This window comes from Vanellus vanellus (assembly GCF_965231255.1).
Source record: "Vanellus vanellus genome assembly, contig: HAP1_SCAFFOLD_343, whole genome shotgun sequence".
Lineage (NCBI taxonomy): Eukaryota > Metazoa > Chordata > Aves > Charadriiformes > Charadriidae > Vanellus > Vanellus vanellus.
In genome coordinates, this window is record NW_028127916.1 from 163,492 (window position 1) to 181,100 (window position 17,609).

The 17,609-nt window shown below is 51.8% G+C and overlaps 1 protein-coding gene across 1 annotated transcript; it reads right to left on the reverse strand.

The window, feature by feature from the left end:
- Positions 1-433: 433 nt before the first annotated feature.
- LOC309684848 (olfactory receptor 14A16-like) lies at positions 434-17,355 on the reverse strand (the record flags this gene model as incomplete). The annotated part of the gene is made up of 2 exons (XM_082500695.1): positions 434-1,427; positions 17,252-17,355. The coding sequence occupies 2 exons, from the start codon at positions 17,353-17,355 to the stop codon at positions 434-436; spliced, it is 1,098 nt and encodes a 365-aa protein (XP_082356821.1).
- Between the last annotated feature and the right edge of the window lie 254 nt (positions 17,356-17,609).

Here is a 17,609-nt window from a genome sequence, read left to right on the forward strand (position 1 = left end):
GTTCCTGCACCCCCTCCCCAGGTGTCCCACAGCCCCCGAGCTGGTGGTGCAGCTCTGCAGAGCCGGGGGCTGTGGTGCCCAGGGCCATGCTGGTCAGGCTGGGAGGCAGACCCAGCTCGGGTGGCTCCTGCCCCCTCCACCTCAGCACACAGACACGGCCCCTGCATCTATAGAGAAGTTCTCGGAGAAGGGATCTCAGACAAACAAGTCAGTGCAGGGTCCTTTATTTTGTTTAAACACACAGAGAGAGAGCAGCTCTATATTTACTGAAGGTCTCTGGCTCACAAAGACAGGCAGATGCTGGCATAGAAATAGGATGAAGGATGGCTCTGTTCTTTTGTTGACAGCATTCATACAACCATGAAAAGCTAAAACCCAAAGAAACGAAAGGTTAAAACCTAGTCAAGAAAGTTTGGGCCTGTAATGAGTTACATTACGAGTGATATGTAGAAGGAAATGGGCAGTTCATTGCTGCTTCTGAGAAGAAACCAGTGATCCATTTCCTTAGGGCATCCTTGAGCTCCTGGTTCCTCATGCTGTAGATGAGGGGGTTCACTGCTGGAGGTATCACTGAGTACAGAAAGGACACCAACAGGTTCAGGGAAGGGGAGGAGATGGAGAGGGGCTTCAGGTGGGAAAAAATGGCAGTGGTGAAAAACAGGGAGACCACAGTCAGGTGAGGGAGGCACGTGGAAAAGGCTTTGTGCCGTCCCTGCTCAGAGGGCATCGTCAGCACAGTCTGCAAGATTTTCACGTACGAAAAAAGAATGAAAGCAAAACAAATGAATCCTAGTAAGATGCTAACTACCAGAAGCCCAGCTTCCCTGAGGTAGTCTGAATGAGAGCACGAGAGCTTGAGGATGTGGGGGATTTCACAGAAGAACTGTGCCAGGGCATTGCCCTGGCAGAGGGGCAGTGAAAATGTATTGGCCGTGTGCAGGAGAGAATAGAGAAACCCACTGCCCCAGGCAGCTGCTGCCATGCGGACACAAGCTCTGCTGCCCAGGAGGGTCCCGTAGTGCAGGGGATGGCAGATGGCAATGTAGCGGTCATAGGCCATGACGGTGAGAAGATAAAACTCTGCTGAAAAGAAAAAGACAAAGAAAAAGAGCTGGACAGCACATCCTGCATAGGAGATGGCCCTGGTGCCCCAGAGGGAATTGGCCATGGCTTTGGGAACAGTGGTAGAGATGGAGCCCAGGTCCAGAACAGAGAGGTTGAGGAGGAAGAAGTACATGGGAGTGTGGAGGCGGTGGTCGCAGGCGATGGTGGTGATGATGAGGCCGTTTCCCAGGAGGGCAGCCAGGTAGATGGCCAGGAAGAGCCCGAAGGTCAAGAGTTGCAGCTCCCGTGTTTCTGCCAATGCCAGGAGGAGGAAGTGGGTGATGGAGCTGCTGTTGGATATTTGCTGTGTCTGGGCAGGGGCCCTGTCCAAGGAGGAAAAGGCAGTGACAAACTGGGAGAGACCTCTCTGAGGAAATCCCAATGCCATTCCTCACAGAAATCCCCCTCCCACAGCTGAATGAGGAATGACCCAGCTCATTCCCAACCCCACAAACTCAAAGACACCCTCCCTTATCAGGCAAAATACTGCTTCGACACCTACTTTCCATGAGGACACGTCTGGGGCAGGACTCCCAGAGTCAGAGGCAGAAGAGAAGCTGACCCGCACCCCCTCCCCAATTCCTGAGATGCAGAGTTCAATAGAGGGGTGGGGAAACGAGGAGAAATGCGCCTGTGCTCTGAAAAAAGGAAGCGAGGAGAGGGAGTCAGACAGGCGTGCAGTGAAGCCTTCTCCTCAGTGACAGTGTCTCCAGACAGAGACACTGAAGGACACTTGCTTTTATGTTGTGCATCACTTGTAGGACACACTCACTTCTCCTGGACTGGAGGTGCAGCTGCCGAGAAGGCATCTCGGGCTCTGGACCCTGTGGCTGTGGGGCGGGCGGGAGAGGAGAGCAGAGGCTTCCTGCGGAGAAGTTGTCTGAAGGTCAGGGGATGGCGGGAGGTGCCGGGATCCCCCCTGCCTGGGCATGTCTGGCAGGAGCTCCCTCTGTCCCTGCCTGTGTCTGGGCTGCCAGGAGCTGCCCCTGCCTGGAGCTGCTTCTCTGCCCCCGGGTCTCCTCCCTGCCAGTGCCCCAGAGCCCATCCCACCCGCTGTGTGCTCAGCTCTGCCCTGCAGACCCCTCCTGGCAGCACAGCGCTGTCCGGGGGCATCTCTGGGTGTGCGGGGGCTCAGGAGGGGTTCAGGGAAGTGCTATCGAGAACGGGGGTTTCTGTGCCTTCTCCATAAAGGAGAAATCCATTCCCACCACCCACTGCCCACCCAGCACCCGAGAGGAGAAATCCCACAGCACAGACTTGTTCTCTTTCAGGGGAAAGGTGCCTCGATGTCCTTCTTCAAAAGGACTCTGTGTAAATGTCCTGGGAGTGATGGGGATCCGGGAGCAGCCCTGACCCACACAGGTCCATCTCAGCAACAGAAGGCATCTGCCTTGCTGGCAATCACTCTTTCCACCCACAGTTTCTCCCCACAGAAGCTCCGTGGGAACACCCTGGGCAGTCGGAGAGCTGACCCTGGCAGAGTACCTGCCCCGGCACAGAGCCCCAGGGTGCAGGGACCCTACTGGCAAGGACAGCCCTGGCCACACCTGCCTGCACACCCCTACGCACACCTCCACAACCATCCCCAGCAGAAGGCAGCCCTCGGGCCCTGTCCCTCTCACTGGGCAGCAGGGAAGCCCTGCTCTGGAGCACATCCTCCTCCTCTACAGCACAGAAACTGAGAGAGTCCTCCTGACAGAGCCCAGCAGCTCTCAGATGGACCAGCTTGAGGAGATCTCTCCAGGAACTGGAGCTGCATTGCCCGGCACCCCGAGACTTACCACACAGTGGGCGGTGAAGATTTCTGCCCCAGTGAGCTCTCAGCACACCCCACTCCAGATTGCCTTTAAGCTCTCTCTGCCTCGCAGGTCTCCCCTCTCTGCCTGCAGGCAGTGCCCCCAGCCCTGCTCCTGGGCAGAGCTGTCTCTCTGCAGCGCTGCCCGCTTGCCAGGAGCTCCCTCCATCCCAGAACCCTGGCCCAGCTCAGCAGCAGAGGACCAGCCCACGGTGGCACTCTCTCTGTCCCCTCTGGGCTCCCTGGAGGTGTCCCTGGGGCTCCAGGGGAACCTACTGGTAAACAGCCTGAAGGAGTCCCTCGTGTTCCCACCCTTAGATGTGGAGAGAGACTTATTTCTAGCTGTTGCAAATTTAAGTCTAAGAGTAACTGTTTTGGTTTAGTATTAGACATGACAGCAGGATAATGCCAGGGAGCAATATCCTTTTCTTCTTTGGAGGGAAGGGATTCAGCTGAGTCAATGGAGGCTTCTCAGCCTGGGTTTGTAGTCCCTGGGGCTACAAGAGCTCCATCCCATGCCCACCACAAACCCCCAGCAGGTGGCATTCCTCTGGCCTCACTTCACATGGGCACAAGAGCAGCTCCTGCATGAGAGCTCCTGGTCTCAGCTCACTTGTGAATGAATGGAGAGGGAGGGCAGGAGGAAGATGTTCGGACACAGACACCTGGGGACATCTGTGGTGCCAGAGGTGACCAAGAGGCATGTTGGGAACTGCAAGCTCTATTGGAGCAGTTCAGAGAGACAGGGCAGCATCTGGGGGCATCTTGGTGGAGGCTGGAGGGAAATCCCTTTGGCCAACTTCAATGACAGAAGGTGTCCACGTGGAGGACAAGTGCCCCTGTAACTCTTCTTTCTGCCCAGTGCAGCCCATAGAGGGATTCAGCTGACCAAATGGAGTCGTGCGGCACAGGCAGAGTTAAGTTTCTCTCTTCTCCATCAGTTGTCTTTTCCACATGTCCCTGGAGTAGAATGGCAGGTGTCTCACGTGCATCCCTTCATTGCCTGACCTAATTCAGGGCAGCTGAACCTCAATTTAGTTTACAAATTCAGGGCTGTAGTGGTAGGGGAGGTGCCAGGGCTCTCCAGCACAACTGCATGTGCCTGACAGGGACAGCCGAGGTCCTGTACAGGAACTCCATCCCCATCCAGCCTGGCTGTGTGACAGCCATCACCCAGAGCATCTCAGACAGAGTGGGTGCCTTTGGGCCACTGACTGAATCCCACCCCTGCACTGGCGCAAGCTCTGTCCCTTCTCTCTCCAGTAGATACTGGGCAACACCTGAACAGCAAGCACATCACACCAGGCTCTCCTCTCATGCTCCTTCACTCTCAAACTATGCTGGTTCTTCTCTCCTGAATTGTTTAGCCATCCCCTTGATGATAGAATCATGGATCAGGCCAATGATTTTCACAGTGGGCCTGAATCACAGCATGTTCACACCAAGGACATTTTCAACACCATCTTGTTCTTCCTCACACCAGCTTCATCTCCACCACAGAGTTTGCTCCCTTTGTGTGCACCTCAGTTCCTCTTCACACTGCCCTTTGCCATCCACTCCAGCATGTCTCTGCTCTGAAGCAAAACCTTTGCGCAACTGAGGTCTTGGGGCCTTGGAAGCAGGTCTTGCGAGTCTGCTCTCAGCCCAAGTGTGCCACAGCTCAGGTGCCGCAGCCCAGCCATGCCCCAGGGCCTTCAGCCTGGGCACAGAGAGGAGGGGCTGGAGCTCTGTGTGCCATCTCTTCATTCCACTTGGAGGGAAGAAGAGCTGAGGGGTGTTTGGACATCTCCCATGACTGGGCTGCTGTGATGGGTGGGTGCAGGATGATCAGGAGGCCAGAAATTTTGAGAGAGGCTTGCCCTCAGGGTGAAGGACCTGCTTAGATTTGTGGAGCTCCTCTAGGTGATAAATAAACTGGGTGAACCAGTAAGGGTCAGAAAAGAGACTGGTAAGGGTTACATTGTGGTGGGAGACAACAAACCTATTTACATCACCCTGTCAACTTTAATTGCCCTGGCATTCACTGGAAGGGGACCACAACTGCATGCAAACTGTCCTGGAGGCTTCTCGAGAATATTGGTCAAGACACAGCTGAGGACCCCAGTCTTCATAGCACAGCTGCCAGATTGGCCAACAATGGTAATGCTCATCTGCATCTGTTAATTTCAAAGAAGGTAGAGCTGGACATGAACGTCAAAAGAATGTCAGCTTTGGCTATCATGTCCATGAAATAGTGGGGCCTGTCCCCCCAGAGGGAAGGAGAATAGAAGAGTGTAGATGCTAGACCTCAGACGAGCAGTCTTTGGCCTCGTCTTGTGACTTTTAGTCGGGGAGCACATGTGAGCAGCACAGAAGGGCAGCAGAGCTCAGTATACCTCATCTGCAAGGACAGCATGTGTCGAGTATGAGAGTGTAGTCATACCAATAGTCAGAAAAAAACAAGCCCAGCTGTCAGGAGAGGAGCTTGGGGAAACAGAAAATTCATGGGGAAGCTCTATAAAGAAAATGAAGCATGCGAGATGAGAAAGCATGTGTTAAAACAAAGGAAGAATTCAGAAATACGGTTGGTTTTAGAAAAGCCACAGGTCCTATAGAGCTGACACTTGCACGGAAGTTCAAGGGCATAAGGATGAGCTGTTACTACTCCATGAACTTTGAAAGAAGAATTGAACATCGTGTGTGACCACTGCTGAATTCGGTAAGAGCATGTGTAGATAGATCCAAGTTTTTCTCTGTTCTCTTCTCTCCTCCTTCTTCACCAGCAAGGCCTCCCAGTTCCATGTGCCTAAGAGGCAAAACCCCATGCAAAACCCAGCTGTGGATGGAGATCAAGTCTGGGGATACTTAGCTAAGGTCAACCCTTAGTAGTCCATTGGACCGGATGGGATGAATCTAAAGATGTTGGGAGAGCAGCCCAATGTCACAAGAGGGCTGCTGTGATACATTTTGGAAGGTCATCATGACTGAAGAATCCATATGCATTGTCGGGAAGTCACAGGCATTGCCAAAGCCCCAGAAAACCCCAGTGCTGGCAGGAAGGAAGCAGGCACAGGAGTAGGAGTGTGTAGCTGTGGTGGGGACGGCCAAGGGCATTGGTGGGGCTTTGACACCCAAACAGAACTGAGAGCCTTTTCTGCTCAGCTATGGCTTCTGTCTCTTCCACTGTGTGCCATGAGAGGACACCAGATTCTGACAGCTCCAGTGCATTTTTTCTCCTCACCTGCCCTCCACAGAGCCTGGGACGTGCGCTACTGCTGATCTGCACCTGGTGTTACACATTCCCACATTGCATTGCCCCCAGGAAGTGACCAGAGTATTTTAACAGGTCAAGGATACCCCTTCCCAGGGGCTGGGGCTCTGGGCTTGACCATTCTGCTTGGTGAAGCACATCAAGGGCTTTCACAGGGGTCTTCACATTTAAATTTCCTCCTGTACCAAGTGCCTTCGACTTCCTTCTTTACCAGTCCCCGAGACAGGTGCTTTGTCTGCTCATTCCCTCCATGGTCTCTTCAGTGAGGGACATCAGCAGGGCCTGCCAACACCCTCAGAAACCTCCAGGTTTGCTGCTTCTCCAGAAGCTTGGTCAGTCTTTCAGGAGCTGCAGTTCAGGAACTCGGCACCAGAGGGCTCATTCCCACAAAAAAAACACCCGAAGGAACCAAGTCGGGGCCTAAATTTCCTTTAGTCTTCAGTTCTGATGTGGCTCATTAAAGAGATTTTGGGAGTGCAGTCAAAGTGAAAAGATGTCAAAGCAGAGAGACAAAGGGAATAACATGTTTGATTTTAACTAGCCCCTTTGGCATTAATGCCAATGCGTTTAGCTTAGAGGAATGACTTCAAGTAGAGTCGGCACCATCCAGAGCCATATGGATGGACTGGCACAGCCCCCGCACCATCCCTTGCAGGAGGCACCCCCCTCTCCTAGGCTGAGGCATGCATTCAAGATGCAAACCTCTGCAGTGCCCACTTGTCACAGGCCTCCCGGCAGAGGCTGACTCATTCCCCATGACCCTCCAAGCCTGCATCAGCTCATTGGGCTTTTGCTCCCCAGCACTGCAATGCTCCAGCCCATGGCAGCTTTGGCTTTGACACCCTCCCTCCATGCTGGGCCAAGGGTTCCCAGTTCCTCCTTGGCAGCTGCCCCTGCTTCCACCTCCTGCCTGCTGCCTTTTGGCCCTGGCGCTCACTCACTTTACACCAGCAGCCTCCTCAGAGGCATGTTTCTCTTCATGGCTATTCAGAGAGATCCTTCCTGCCCTTGGAGGAGGCTGTCCTGTAAGGCCTATGAGATTCCCTGAGCTCCTTCACCCTTCAGAGCTGCTTCCCAGGGCACCGCTTGTATCAGTCTCCCACACACCTCAAAGTCGTCTTCTCTGGAGCCTGCCCATGTGTGCTCCGCTGCTGGCCTTCCTCACTCCTCTTTGGCACCTGGGACGCCACTATTTCCTGGTCACGACTGCCAGGGCTGACACAGATGATCACATCCTGACCAGCTCTTCCATGTTGGCCAGTACCTGGGCTAGGTGAGCATCACCCTTCCTGGCCCACCTGGCAGCTGTGTTAAGAAGTCATCCCAGATTCCTCCAGACTGTTGGCACCCTGTTGCTTTGCCTGGCCACTGAATGCCAGGATACTTACGGTTCTTCATGGGAACCTGCTCATGCACCTGGAGGCTTCTCTGGGTAGATGTCAGAAGAATTTCAAAGGTCCCTTATGGAGACTGAGTGCCTTTCTTACTGGGATCATCACAGAGCAGCACCTCCTGTTAAAAAAAAAAACACCTTTGGATGCAAACTCTCTGGTCCTACGCACTGGTAAGTGTGTAGTTGGCTCATGTGAACCCTGGCTTGTTCCCCATCCACTGCTGGTTGTTCTCCTCCAGAATCCTGCCTCAAAGCACAAAGGCCTGGGAGACCTTGCTGGTGGTAACCAAGGAAAAGAGGACATCAAGTATCTCAGATCTATCTACACTTACTCCTACTAAATTCAGCAGTGCTGCTACATTATCCCTTGGGCTTCTTTAACTGTTCCCGAAGTAGCAAAAGCTCATCTTGGTGCCCTGGAATTCCTTTTGAGTTTCAATTGAGTTTTGATATGGACCATTGCTGGACCTGGACGATGCCCTCTTTTAGGACAAGATGTATCCAGACACACTGTTCAAGTTATTGGTCTTTTCACCAAGGGAGTGAGTGAAGATGCCTGTGCAGTGTGCTTCATGTCCATGCAACGTGTGCTGCTGTGGGATAGAGAAGGGTCAGACCTTGCCTCTGAACAGACCTGGTGACTGATGCCTCTGACTGATGCCTCTGAGTGACGGCATCAGACAACAGAACAGACACCAAATAGCACTCTCTGCGATGCTGTCTGGGGCATCTGTGATGCATCCACCCTCAATGGGAACCGCTTTCTCGTAGGTCCCGTGTGGTCCGTGCCAGCCTTGGCATCTCATGTAGCTCTCTGGGCCCAGGTTTGAACATGACATTGAGTAGCTGCCCCGAATTCTGTCAGGCAATGTGGGGTTGAACAGGGGAAAAATTTCATTATTGTCACTGGAGATCTCTATGATTAGAGAGAGAACACAGAAAAGAATATAGGAGTTCTCTATCATAGGTTCTATGATTCTGTGGTTCTGTGAAAGGGCGGTCGATTGGAAGCTTGCTGAACACCTGGGGTCAGAAGGTTGTGACCAGAGGTGCGCAATCCAGCTAGAGGTCATTTACTACGTCTGTACGTGGGGAGTTGACACTGGGACCAACGCTCTTTAACAACTTGGTTAATGGCCTGGATGGTGGGGCAGAGTTCACCCTCAGCGGGTTGCAGACGATATGAAACTGAGAGGAGTTGCTGCTACACAAGATGGTTGTGCTGCCCTTCTGAAGGACCTCAGCAGGCTGGAGAAAGGAGCAGAGGGGAACTTCACCGAGTTCAACAAGGGGAAATACCCAGGTAGCAATAACACCATTCAGCAGTACATGTTGTAGAATCATAGAATCATAGAATTGCTGAGGTTGGAAGGGACCTTTAAGATCATCAAGTCAAACCATTAATGTACCCTGACAGAAACCACTTCTAAACCATGTCCCTAAGTACCACATCTACCCTGTTTTTAAACACCTCCAGGGATGGTGAATCCACCACCTTCCTGGGCAGCCTATTCCAATGTTTAATAACCCGTTCAGTGAAAACGTGTTTCCTAATATTCAGTCTAAACCTCCCCTTACATAACTTAAAGCCATTTCCTCTCCTCCTATCATTTGTCAGCAGGGAGGTCAGCCCCCACCTCTCTACAACCTCCTTTCAGGTAGTTGTAGAGGGTGATAAAGTCTCCCCTCAGCCTCCTCTTCTCCAGGCTAAACAACCCCAGTTCCCTCAGTCCTTCCTCATAAGATTTGTCCTCCAGACCCCTCACCAGTTTTGTTGCCCTTCTCTGGACACGCTCCAACACCTCAATGTCCTTGTAGTGAGGGGCCCAAAACTGAACACAGTACTCAAGGTGGGGTCTCACCAGTGCCGAGTACAGGGGAGTGATCACTGTCCCAGTCCTGCTCACCAAACCATTCCTGATACAGGCCAGGATGCTGTTGGCCTTCTTGGCCACCTGGGCACACTGCTGGCTCACATTCAGCCGTCTGTCCACCAACACCCCCAGGTAATTTTCTGCCAGGCAGCTTTCCAGACACTCCGCCCCCATCCTGTAGTGCTGCATGGGGCTGTTGTGACCCAAGTGCAGGACCCGGCACTTGGACTTGTTGAACCTCACACCACTGATCTCGGTCCATTAGTCCAGCCTGTCCAGATCCCTCTGCAGAGCCAACCTACCCTCAAGCAGATCAGCACGCCCACCTAGTTTAATGTCATCTGCGAACTTACTGAGGGTGCATTCGATCCCCTCATCCAGACCATTGATAAAGATATTAAAGAGAACCGGCCCCAGCACCAAGCCCTGGGATACAACACTTGTGACCGGACACCAACTGCATTGAACTCCATTCACCACCACTCTCTGGGCACAGCCATCCAGCCAGTTTTTTACCCAGCGAAGAGTACACCTGGTCCAGGCCATGAGCAGCCAGTTTCTCCAGGAGAATGCTGTGGGAAACGGTGTCAAAAGCTTTGCTACAATCCAGGTAGATTACATCCACAGCTTTTCCCTCATCCACTAAGTGGGTCACCTTGTCATAGAAGGAAATGAGGTTTGTCAGGCATGACCTGCCTTTCACAAACCCATGCTGACTGGGCCTGATCACCCTATTCTCCTGCATGTGCCATGTAATGGCCCTGAGGATGATCTGTTCCATGACCTTCCCAGACACCGAGGTCAGACTGACCGGCCTGTAGTTCCCTGGATCCTCCTTCCTGCCCTTCTTGTGGATGGCTGTCACGTTTGCCAACCTCCAGTCAGCTGGGACCTCCCTGGTTAGCCAGGACTTCTCATAAATGATGCAAAGTGGGCTGGTGAGCACTTCCACCAGCTCCCTCAGTACCCTTGGGTGGATCCCATCCAGCCCCATAGATTTGTGTACCTCCAGGTGCTGAAGCAGGTCCCTCACCATTTCCCCTTGGATTACAGGGGCTGCATTCTGCTCCCCATCCCTGTCTTTCATCTCAAGGGTCTGGGCACTCAGAGAACAACTGGTTCTACTGCTGAAGACTGAGGCAAAGATGGCATAAAGTACCTCAGACATTTCCTCATCCTTGGTCACGATGTTACCGGTCCCATCTACTAGAGGATAGAGATTATCCTCAGTCTTCTTTTTATTGCTAATACACTTATAGAAACTTTTTTTGTTGCCCTTGACAACAGAAGCCAGGTTTAGTTCTAGCTGGGCTTTGGTCCTTCTAATTTTCTCCCTACGTAGCCTCACTACCTCTTTGTAGTCCTCATGAGTGGCCTGCCCTTCCAAAGGCCATAAATCCTCTTTTTCTCACTAGGTTGCAACCCTAGCTCCCCGTTCAGCCAGGCCGGTCTTTTTCCCAAACGGCTTGTCTTTCGGCACAGGGGGACAGCCTGCTCCTGCACCTTTAAGACTTCCTTCTTGAAAACCATGCAGGCTTCCTGGGCTCCTTTGCCCTGGAGGACTGCCTCCCAGGGGACTTTGTCAACCAGGCTCCTGAAAAGCCCCAAGTCTGCCCTCCGGAAGTCCAGGGTAGCAGTTCTGCTGACAAGTACGATAGATGGGACTCCTCGTTTTTAACTTATGAAATTCAACAGACCTCTTAAAGGAATAGTTCATCACTTTAGAGAATTATATTTTTGCGTGTGTGTGTATATATACATTAGAAGACAAATATAACAGTAATTTGAGTGAGACTGCACTTTTACAGGACTCTAGTGTCTGAATTTGTGACTATATTTACTTTATAGCCAGCTGTGGTGTGTGGGTTTCGAGGTCTCAGCGTTTTCGAGCTTGCCCGGTGCGGGGACCTCAGGAGGGAGACCTCAGCACTCGACCCAAGCTGCCACCACGGTTATTTCATACCATGAGCGTCGTCACATTCAATATAGATTAGAAAGTTTGCTGCAAAGTTCATTCTCTCCCTTGATGGCTGCCATCCTGAGAACTTCTTCCCCAGTGCCAGATCCTCCAGCCCTCCCCCTCCTCCCGAAGCTGTAGCGCTCACAGTGTCCCACATTTACTGTCCACTGCTGGGAGTGCACAGCTTCCGACTGATATCGTTGGCTGAGTGTAGTCTTTGTATATTTTGTGTTGGTATCTGGATCCGTATTGGTTCTTTGGTGTTAGTAATGTAAATTATCCAATCTTTGTCTATTAAATCTGTTGACATTTCCACCCATGTGTTTGCTTGTTTTTTGCCTGATTCCCCTTCCTGGGTGGGCAGGGGTCATGGGGTGACAGAGTGATTGTCTAAAGGACCATAAATTGTGAGGGGTTTCTCAAACCATAACACAGGGACAACTTTATGGTGAGGCTCTGGACGTGGTTTCTTCTACCCTGTTGCTCGGGGAAGCCGGGAGGTGTTGTGCGGTTTTCCTACACTCAGCCTTGCTCACCCTCAGACCCCACCACCCCCAGGAAGAGCCCTGAGCCACCAGTGAGGGGCAGGACCTGCCTTCCCAGGGCCTGGGGGTCAGGGTCTGGCCTTTCTGCTGCATCAACCAAGCCAAGGGGTTTCCTCAGCATTACAGCCACCTGCACAGTGCCTTTGCCTACCTGCAGCCACAGCCTCCAGCTATCTCCTCTAACGAGCCCATGGGGAGGCTTTGGCAGTAACGACCCTCAGTGGGGCCAATCAAGGCTTCAAGGTACTTTGCTTCTGACTTGGACTTCTGGAGCACTTTGTTCAGTCTCCTCTCAGTGTCTGAGGTTGATGGACTCAGGGCCAAATACACCACGGGGCTCATTAAGGTACAGAAAGTCCTAATGAGCTATTTCTTTCCCTGTCATTTGCTTCAAGTCTTCAATAGAGCTAATTGGAGATGTTTCATAGTGTAATTTAGAAGGAAGATTTTAAAGAGAACCTAATAGAAAATATTTTTTTAATTTATTTCAAAGGGTTTTTTTTATTAGCTTTTCAGTTAGAGAAGAGGTGATAGAAGCAGTCAGCAGTTGATATTGATGCAGAGAGTATCCTCAGGAGGTCTGGACAGCCAGGAAAAGCAGTCCCCTGAGGTCTGAGACTGTATGGACAGCTTTGCTCCTCACCTCCCTGTCCTCCCCATCCCTGTCATTGGCCAACTGGGGTTTGCATCACTTTTCCTTACCTCAGACTTCTCCACTGAAGTCTGCAGCTGGGTGTTACAGCTCCATTGCACCATCTCCCTCCTGCGCTCCTCAGAGACCTGGCTGCACCCAGGCGCAGGAGGAGTTTTCCTCTTCGCAAGCAGAGAAAAGTAAAGCATGATCAAGTTTGATAAACAATAAAACACCCTCTGCAACCAGATGCTCAGGGCAAGCTGCCTCTAATGAGGTTGCTTTGCTACAAGGGATGATCTTATCAGAAATGCTTTAGATGGACAGGTACAAAAAGAGAGATATAAACGTAGTTACAGACTTGGCTAAAGGAGATAATTAGACAACTGAAAGACAGGCAAACTTGTAACTCCCTGAAGCTCAAAGCAGCAGCTGGATAGGTGACAGGAATCTGAATGACCAAAGAGGAAGGGCAGGAGAAAAGTGGAGTGCAATAGAAAAGGCCTTTGTCGGGACAGTCTGCATCTGAAAAGCTGAGTTTAGAAATGGTCATTGTATATAAACAGGTGATACAGGTCTGAAAGATGAGAGACATTCAAACCACTTTATTAACAGGCAGAATAGCGGCAATGAAGTCACAGGGGAAGATCTATACTTCTGTGGAATATAATTTTTGAAAGGTCATTGGATTGGTAGAGGTCTCGTGAGAGAGGACAATCAAGTGTTGGACCCAAATTTGACCAAGGCCAAAAGTGCAACTCAGGGAACCACTGGCTGTTCAAGCTCAGATTGCTGAGGAGTGTGCCATGAGTCATAGTCCTCTTGTGTGACATTTCTGGGCACCAAAAAGAGAAGAATGTGTCCAAATGCAGTCAGCATGGACTTGCTGAGGCTACATACTGGGACATAGTGGGGCATGTGCACTTTCAGCCCAGAAAGCCAACCACATCCTGGGCTGCATCAAAAGAAGCGTACCCATAATGTGTCCTACAGCCCTAGGCAACAATCCCCATAGTCCAAATGGTGATCCAGACAGCTGCTCTCTTTGATTCATCTTGTTGGGTTTCACACCTGGGGCTGATGGCTGTTCCAGGGCAGCTCTGGAAGGAGGTGAGATGAGATGTTCCTTCCTCAGGAGTCTGTAATTGGGGATTCCATCTGCCACTGTGCCTCCGTGCTCTTCTCGATTTCTGGAGATGCGCTCTTGATGAGCTGGATGAGCGGCAAGGAAACTGGTGAGAGGTCTGGAGGACAAATCTTATGAGGAACGACTGAGGGAATTAGGGTTCTTTACCATGGAGGAGGCTGAGGGGAGACCTTATCACCCTCTACAACTACCTGAAAAGAGTTTGTAGGGAGGTGGGGGCTGACCTCTTCTCCCTGGTGACAAGTGGTAGGACCAGAGGAAATGGGTTCAAGTTATGTCAGGGGAGGTTTAGATTGGATATTAGGAAACACTTTTTCACTGAACGGGTTCTTAAACATTGGAATAGGCTGCCCAGGGAGGTGGTGGATTCACTATCCCTGGAGGTGATTAAAAAAAGAGTAGATGTTGTACTTGGGGACATGGTTTAGAAGTGGTTTTTGTCAGGGTAGGGTAATGGTTGGACTTGATGACCTTAAAGGTCCCTTCCAACCTCAGCAATTCTATGATTCTATGATTCTACAACATGTACTGCTGAATGGTGTTACTGCTGCCTGGGCATTTCCCCTTGTTGAACTCGGTGAAGTTCCCCTCTGCTCCTTTCTCCAGCCTGCTGAGGTCCCTCAGAAGGGCAGCACAACCATCTTGTGTAGCAGCAGCTCCTCTCAGTTTCATATCATCTGCAACCCGCTGAGGGTGAACTCTGCCCCACCATCCAGGCCATTAACCAAGTTGTTAAAGAGCGTTGGTCCCAGTGTCGACTCCCCACGTACAGACGTAGTAAATGACCTCTAGATGGATTGCGTATCTCTGGACACAACCTTCTGACCCCAGGTGTTCAGCAAGCTTCCAATCGACCGCCCTTTCACAGAACCACAGAATCATAGAACCTATGATAGAGAACTCCTATATTCTTTTCTGTGTTCTCTCTCTAATCATAGAGATCTCCAGTGACAATAATGGCATTGTTCCCCTGTTCAGCCCCACATTGCCTGACAGAATTCAGGGCAGCTACTCAATTTCATGTTCAAACCTAGGCCCAGAGAGCTACATAAGATGCCAAGGCTGGCATGGACCACACAGGACTTAGAAGAAAGCGGTTCCCATTCAGGGTGGATGCATCACAGATGCCCCAGACAGCATCGCAGAGAGTGCTATTTGGTGTCTGTTCTGTTGTCTGATGCTGTCACTCAGAGGCATCAGTCAGAGGCATCAGTCACCAGGTCTGTTCAGGGGCAAGGTCTGACCCTTCTCTATCCCACAGCGGCACACATTGCATGGACATGAAGCGCATCACACAGGCATCTTCACTCACTCCCTTGGTGATACAGTCAATGAAAAGACCAATAACTTGAACAGTGTGCCCGAATACATCTTGTCCTAAAGGAGAGCATCATCCAGGCCCAGCAATGGTCCATATCAAAACTCAATTGAAACTCAAAAGGAATTCCAGGGCACCAAGATGAGCTTTTGCTACTTCGGGAACAGTTAAAGAAGCCCAAGGGATAATGTAGCAGCACTGCTGAATTTAGTAGGAGTAAGTGTAGATAGATCTGAGATACTTGATGTCCTCTTTTCCTCGGTTACCACCAGCAAGGTCTCCCAGGCCTTTGTGCTTTGAGGCAGGATTTCGGAGGAGAACAACCAGCAGTGGATGGGGAACAAGCCAGGGTTCACATGAGCCAACTGCACACTTACCAGTGCGTAGGACCAGAGAGTTTGCATCCAAGGGTGTTTTTTCACCAGGAGGTGCTGCTCTGTGATGATCCCAGAAAGAAAGGCACTCAGCCTCCATAAGGGACCTTTGAAACTCTTCTGACATCTACCCAGAGAAGCCTCCAGGTTCATGAGCAGGTTCCCATGAAGAACCGTAAGTATCCTGGCATTCAGTGGCCAGGCAAAGCAACAGGGTGCCAACAATCTGGAGGATCTTGGGATGACTTCTTAACACAGCTGCCAGGTGGGCCAGGAACGGTGATGCTCACCTAGCCCAAGTACTGGCCAACATGGAAGAGCTGGTCAGGATGTAATCAACGGTGTCAGCCCTGGCGATCGTGACCAGGAAATAGTGGCCTCCCAGGTGCCAAAGAGGAGTGAGGAAGGCCAGCAGTGGAGCATAGATGGGCGGGCTCCAGAGAAGACGACTTTGACGTGTGTGGGAGACTGATACAAGCGGTGCCCTGGGAAGCAGCTCGGAAGGGTGAAGGAGCTCAAGGAATCTCATAGGCCTTACAGGACAGCCTCCTCCAAGGGCAGGAAGGATCTCTCTGAATAGCCATGAAGAAAAACATCCCTCTGAAGAGGCTGCTGGTGTAAAGTGAGTGAGCGCCAGGGCCAAAAGGCAGCAGGCAGGAGGTGGAAGCAGGGGCAGCTGCCAAGGAGGAATTGAGAAGCCTTGGCCCAGCATGGAGGGAGGGTGTCAAAGCCAAAGCTGCCATGGGCTGGAGAGTTGCAGTGCTGGGGAGCAAAAGCCCAATGAGCTGATGCAGGCTTGGAGGGTCATGGGGAATGAGTCAGCCTCTGCCGGGAGGCCTGTGACAAGTGGGCACTGCAGAGGTTTGCATCTTGAATGCATGCCTCAGCCTAGGAGAGGGGGGTGCCTCCTGCAAGGGATGGTGCGGGGGCTTTGCCGATGTGGTGGTCACACTGCTCCCACATTTATGCACCCTTGCGTGTTCATCTGACGTCCATGTTGTGGTGTGCATGGGTGGGGACTAAAGAGAAAGGAGCCCCCGTGTCCCAGTGTAGATCTGGTGCAGGGCTTGGAGCCTGACAGAACCATCCAAGGGGCAATGGGAAAGGGCTCCTGCTGCTGCAGGAAATACAATGGCTTCCAGAGGATGGGGCATACAAGCCCACCAGGCAGTGATGGGGACCACATAGCATGCTGAGTGCCACACCTCCCATCATGACCCCCATCCAGGACAGGGGTTAGGGGACCAGGCATCTTGGCTCTGCTGGGCGTCTTTCCAGTGAGTCCAGAAATCCCAACCCAGGGGAGAGAAAAGTAGAGACATTTCACTGCTGAGAAGGCAAAAGCTGTCTGAAACCTTGGGAACACTACTGCAGGCATCCCACCACCTAGGGAAGAGTCCAGGAAAGTTTCCGAGAAGAAGAGACCTCACAGGCACCTAACACAGCTACAAACCTGATCCTTGCTTAAAAAGATATTCACAAAGAAATGACTTCACAAACACAGATCCCGGTCACGGGCCTTCTACTGGCCAGTCCAGTGTCCAAGCAGTGGTGACCTCACAAGTAACCTCTTGCTGCTGGCATGTTCCATACATGCTGGCATGTACATATTGTATGTTACATACACACTCCTGCTGCTGACATGTTCCATAGTTGGGACCTCATGAGTACCAAGCCAGGTCATCAACCCTCTGCTGCCCTAAGAGGTGCTCTGAAACACACCACGTCCAACACCTCTGAGCTTGCTCATGGTCTCTCAGGTTCTCTGGCAGCAACACCCTCACAGTTGGCATCCTGGCCATACCTGCTGCTGACCTGTTAAGGACTCAGGCAGAAAGGACCTGCAAACACCAAGCTCACCCATGAGGCTGGTGCTGGCCTCTCAGGCACTCAGCGCTGACCTCCATATCCAAACCATGGGCCTGCTGCTGGGCTGTCTGGTACTCATGAAGGAAGGACGTCATGGGCACTGACTTTCATGTCCTCACAGTACCGTGTAGATTGAGAGAGGTCTTTGGAGATCATCTACTTCAATCCCCTGCCTAAAGGGAGTCGGCCAGAGCAGGTTGCTCAATAGCATGCCCAGGTCTGTTTTGAATATCTCCATGAATGGACACGCCAAAGCCTCTCAGGGCAGCCTGGGCCAGTGTCCTGCACCCTTGGTGCCACAACCTGTTTTCTTAATTCAGGTGGAATTTCCTGGTTTTGAGGCCTGGGG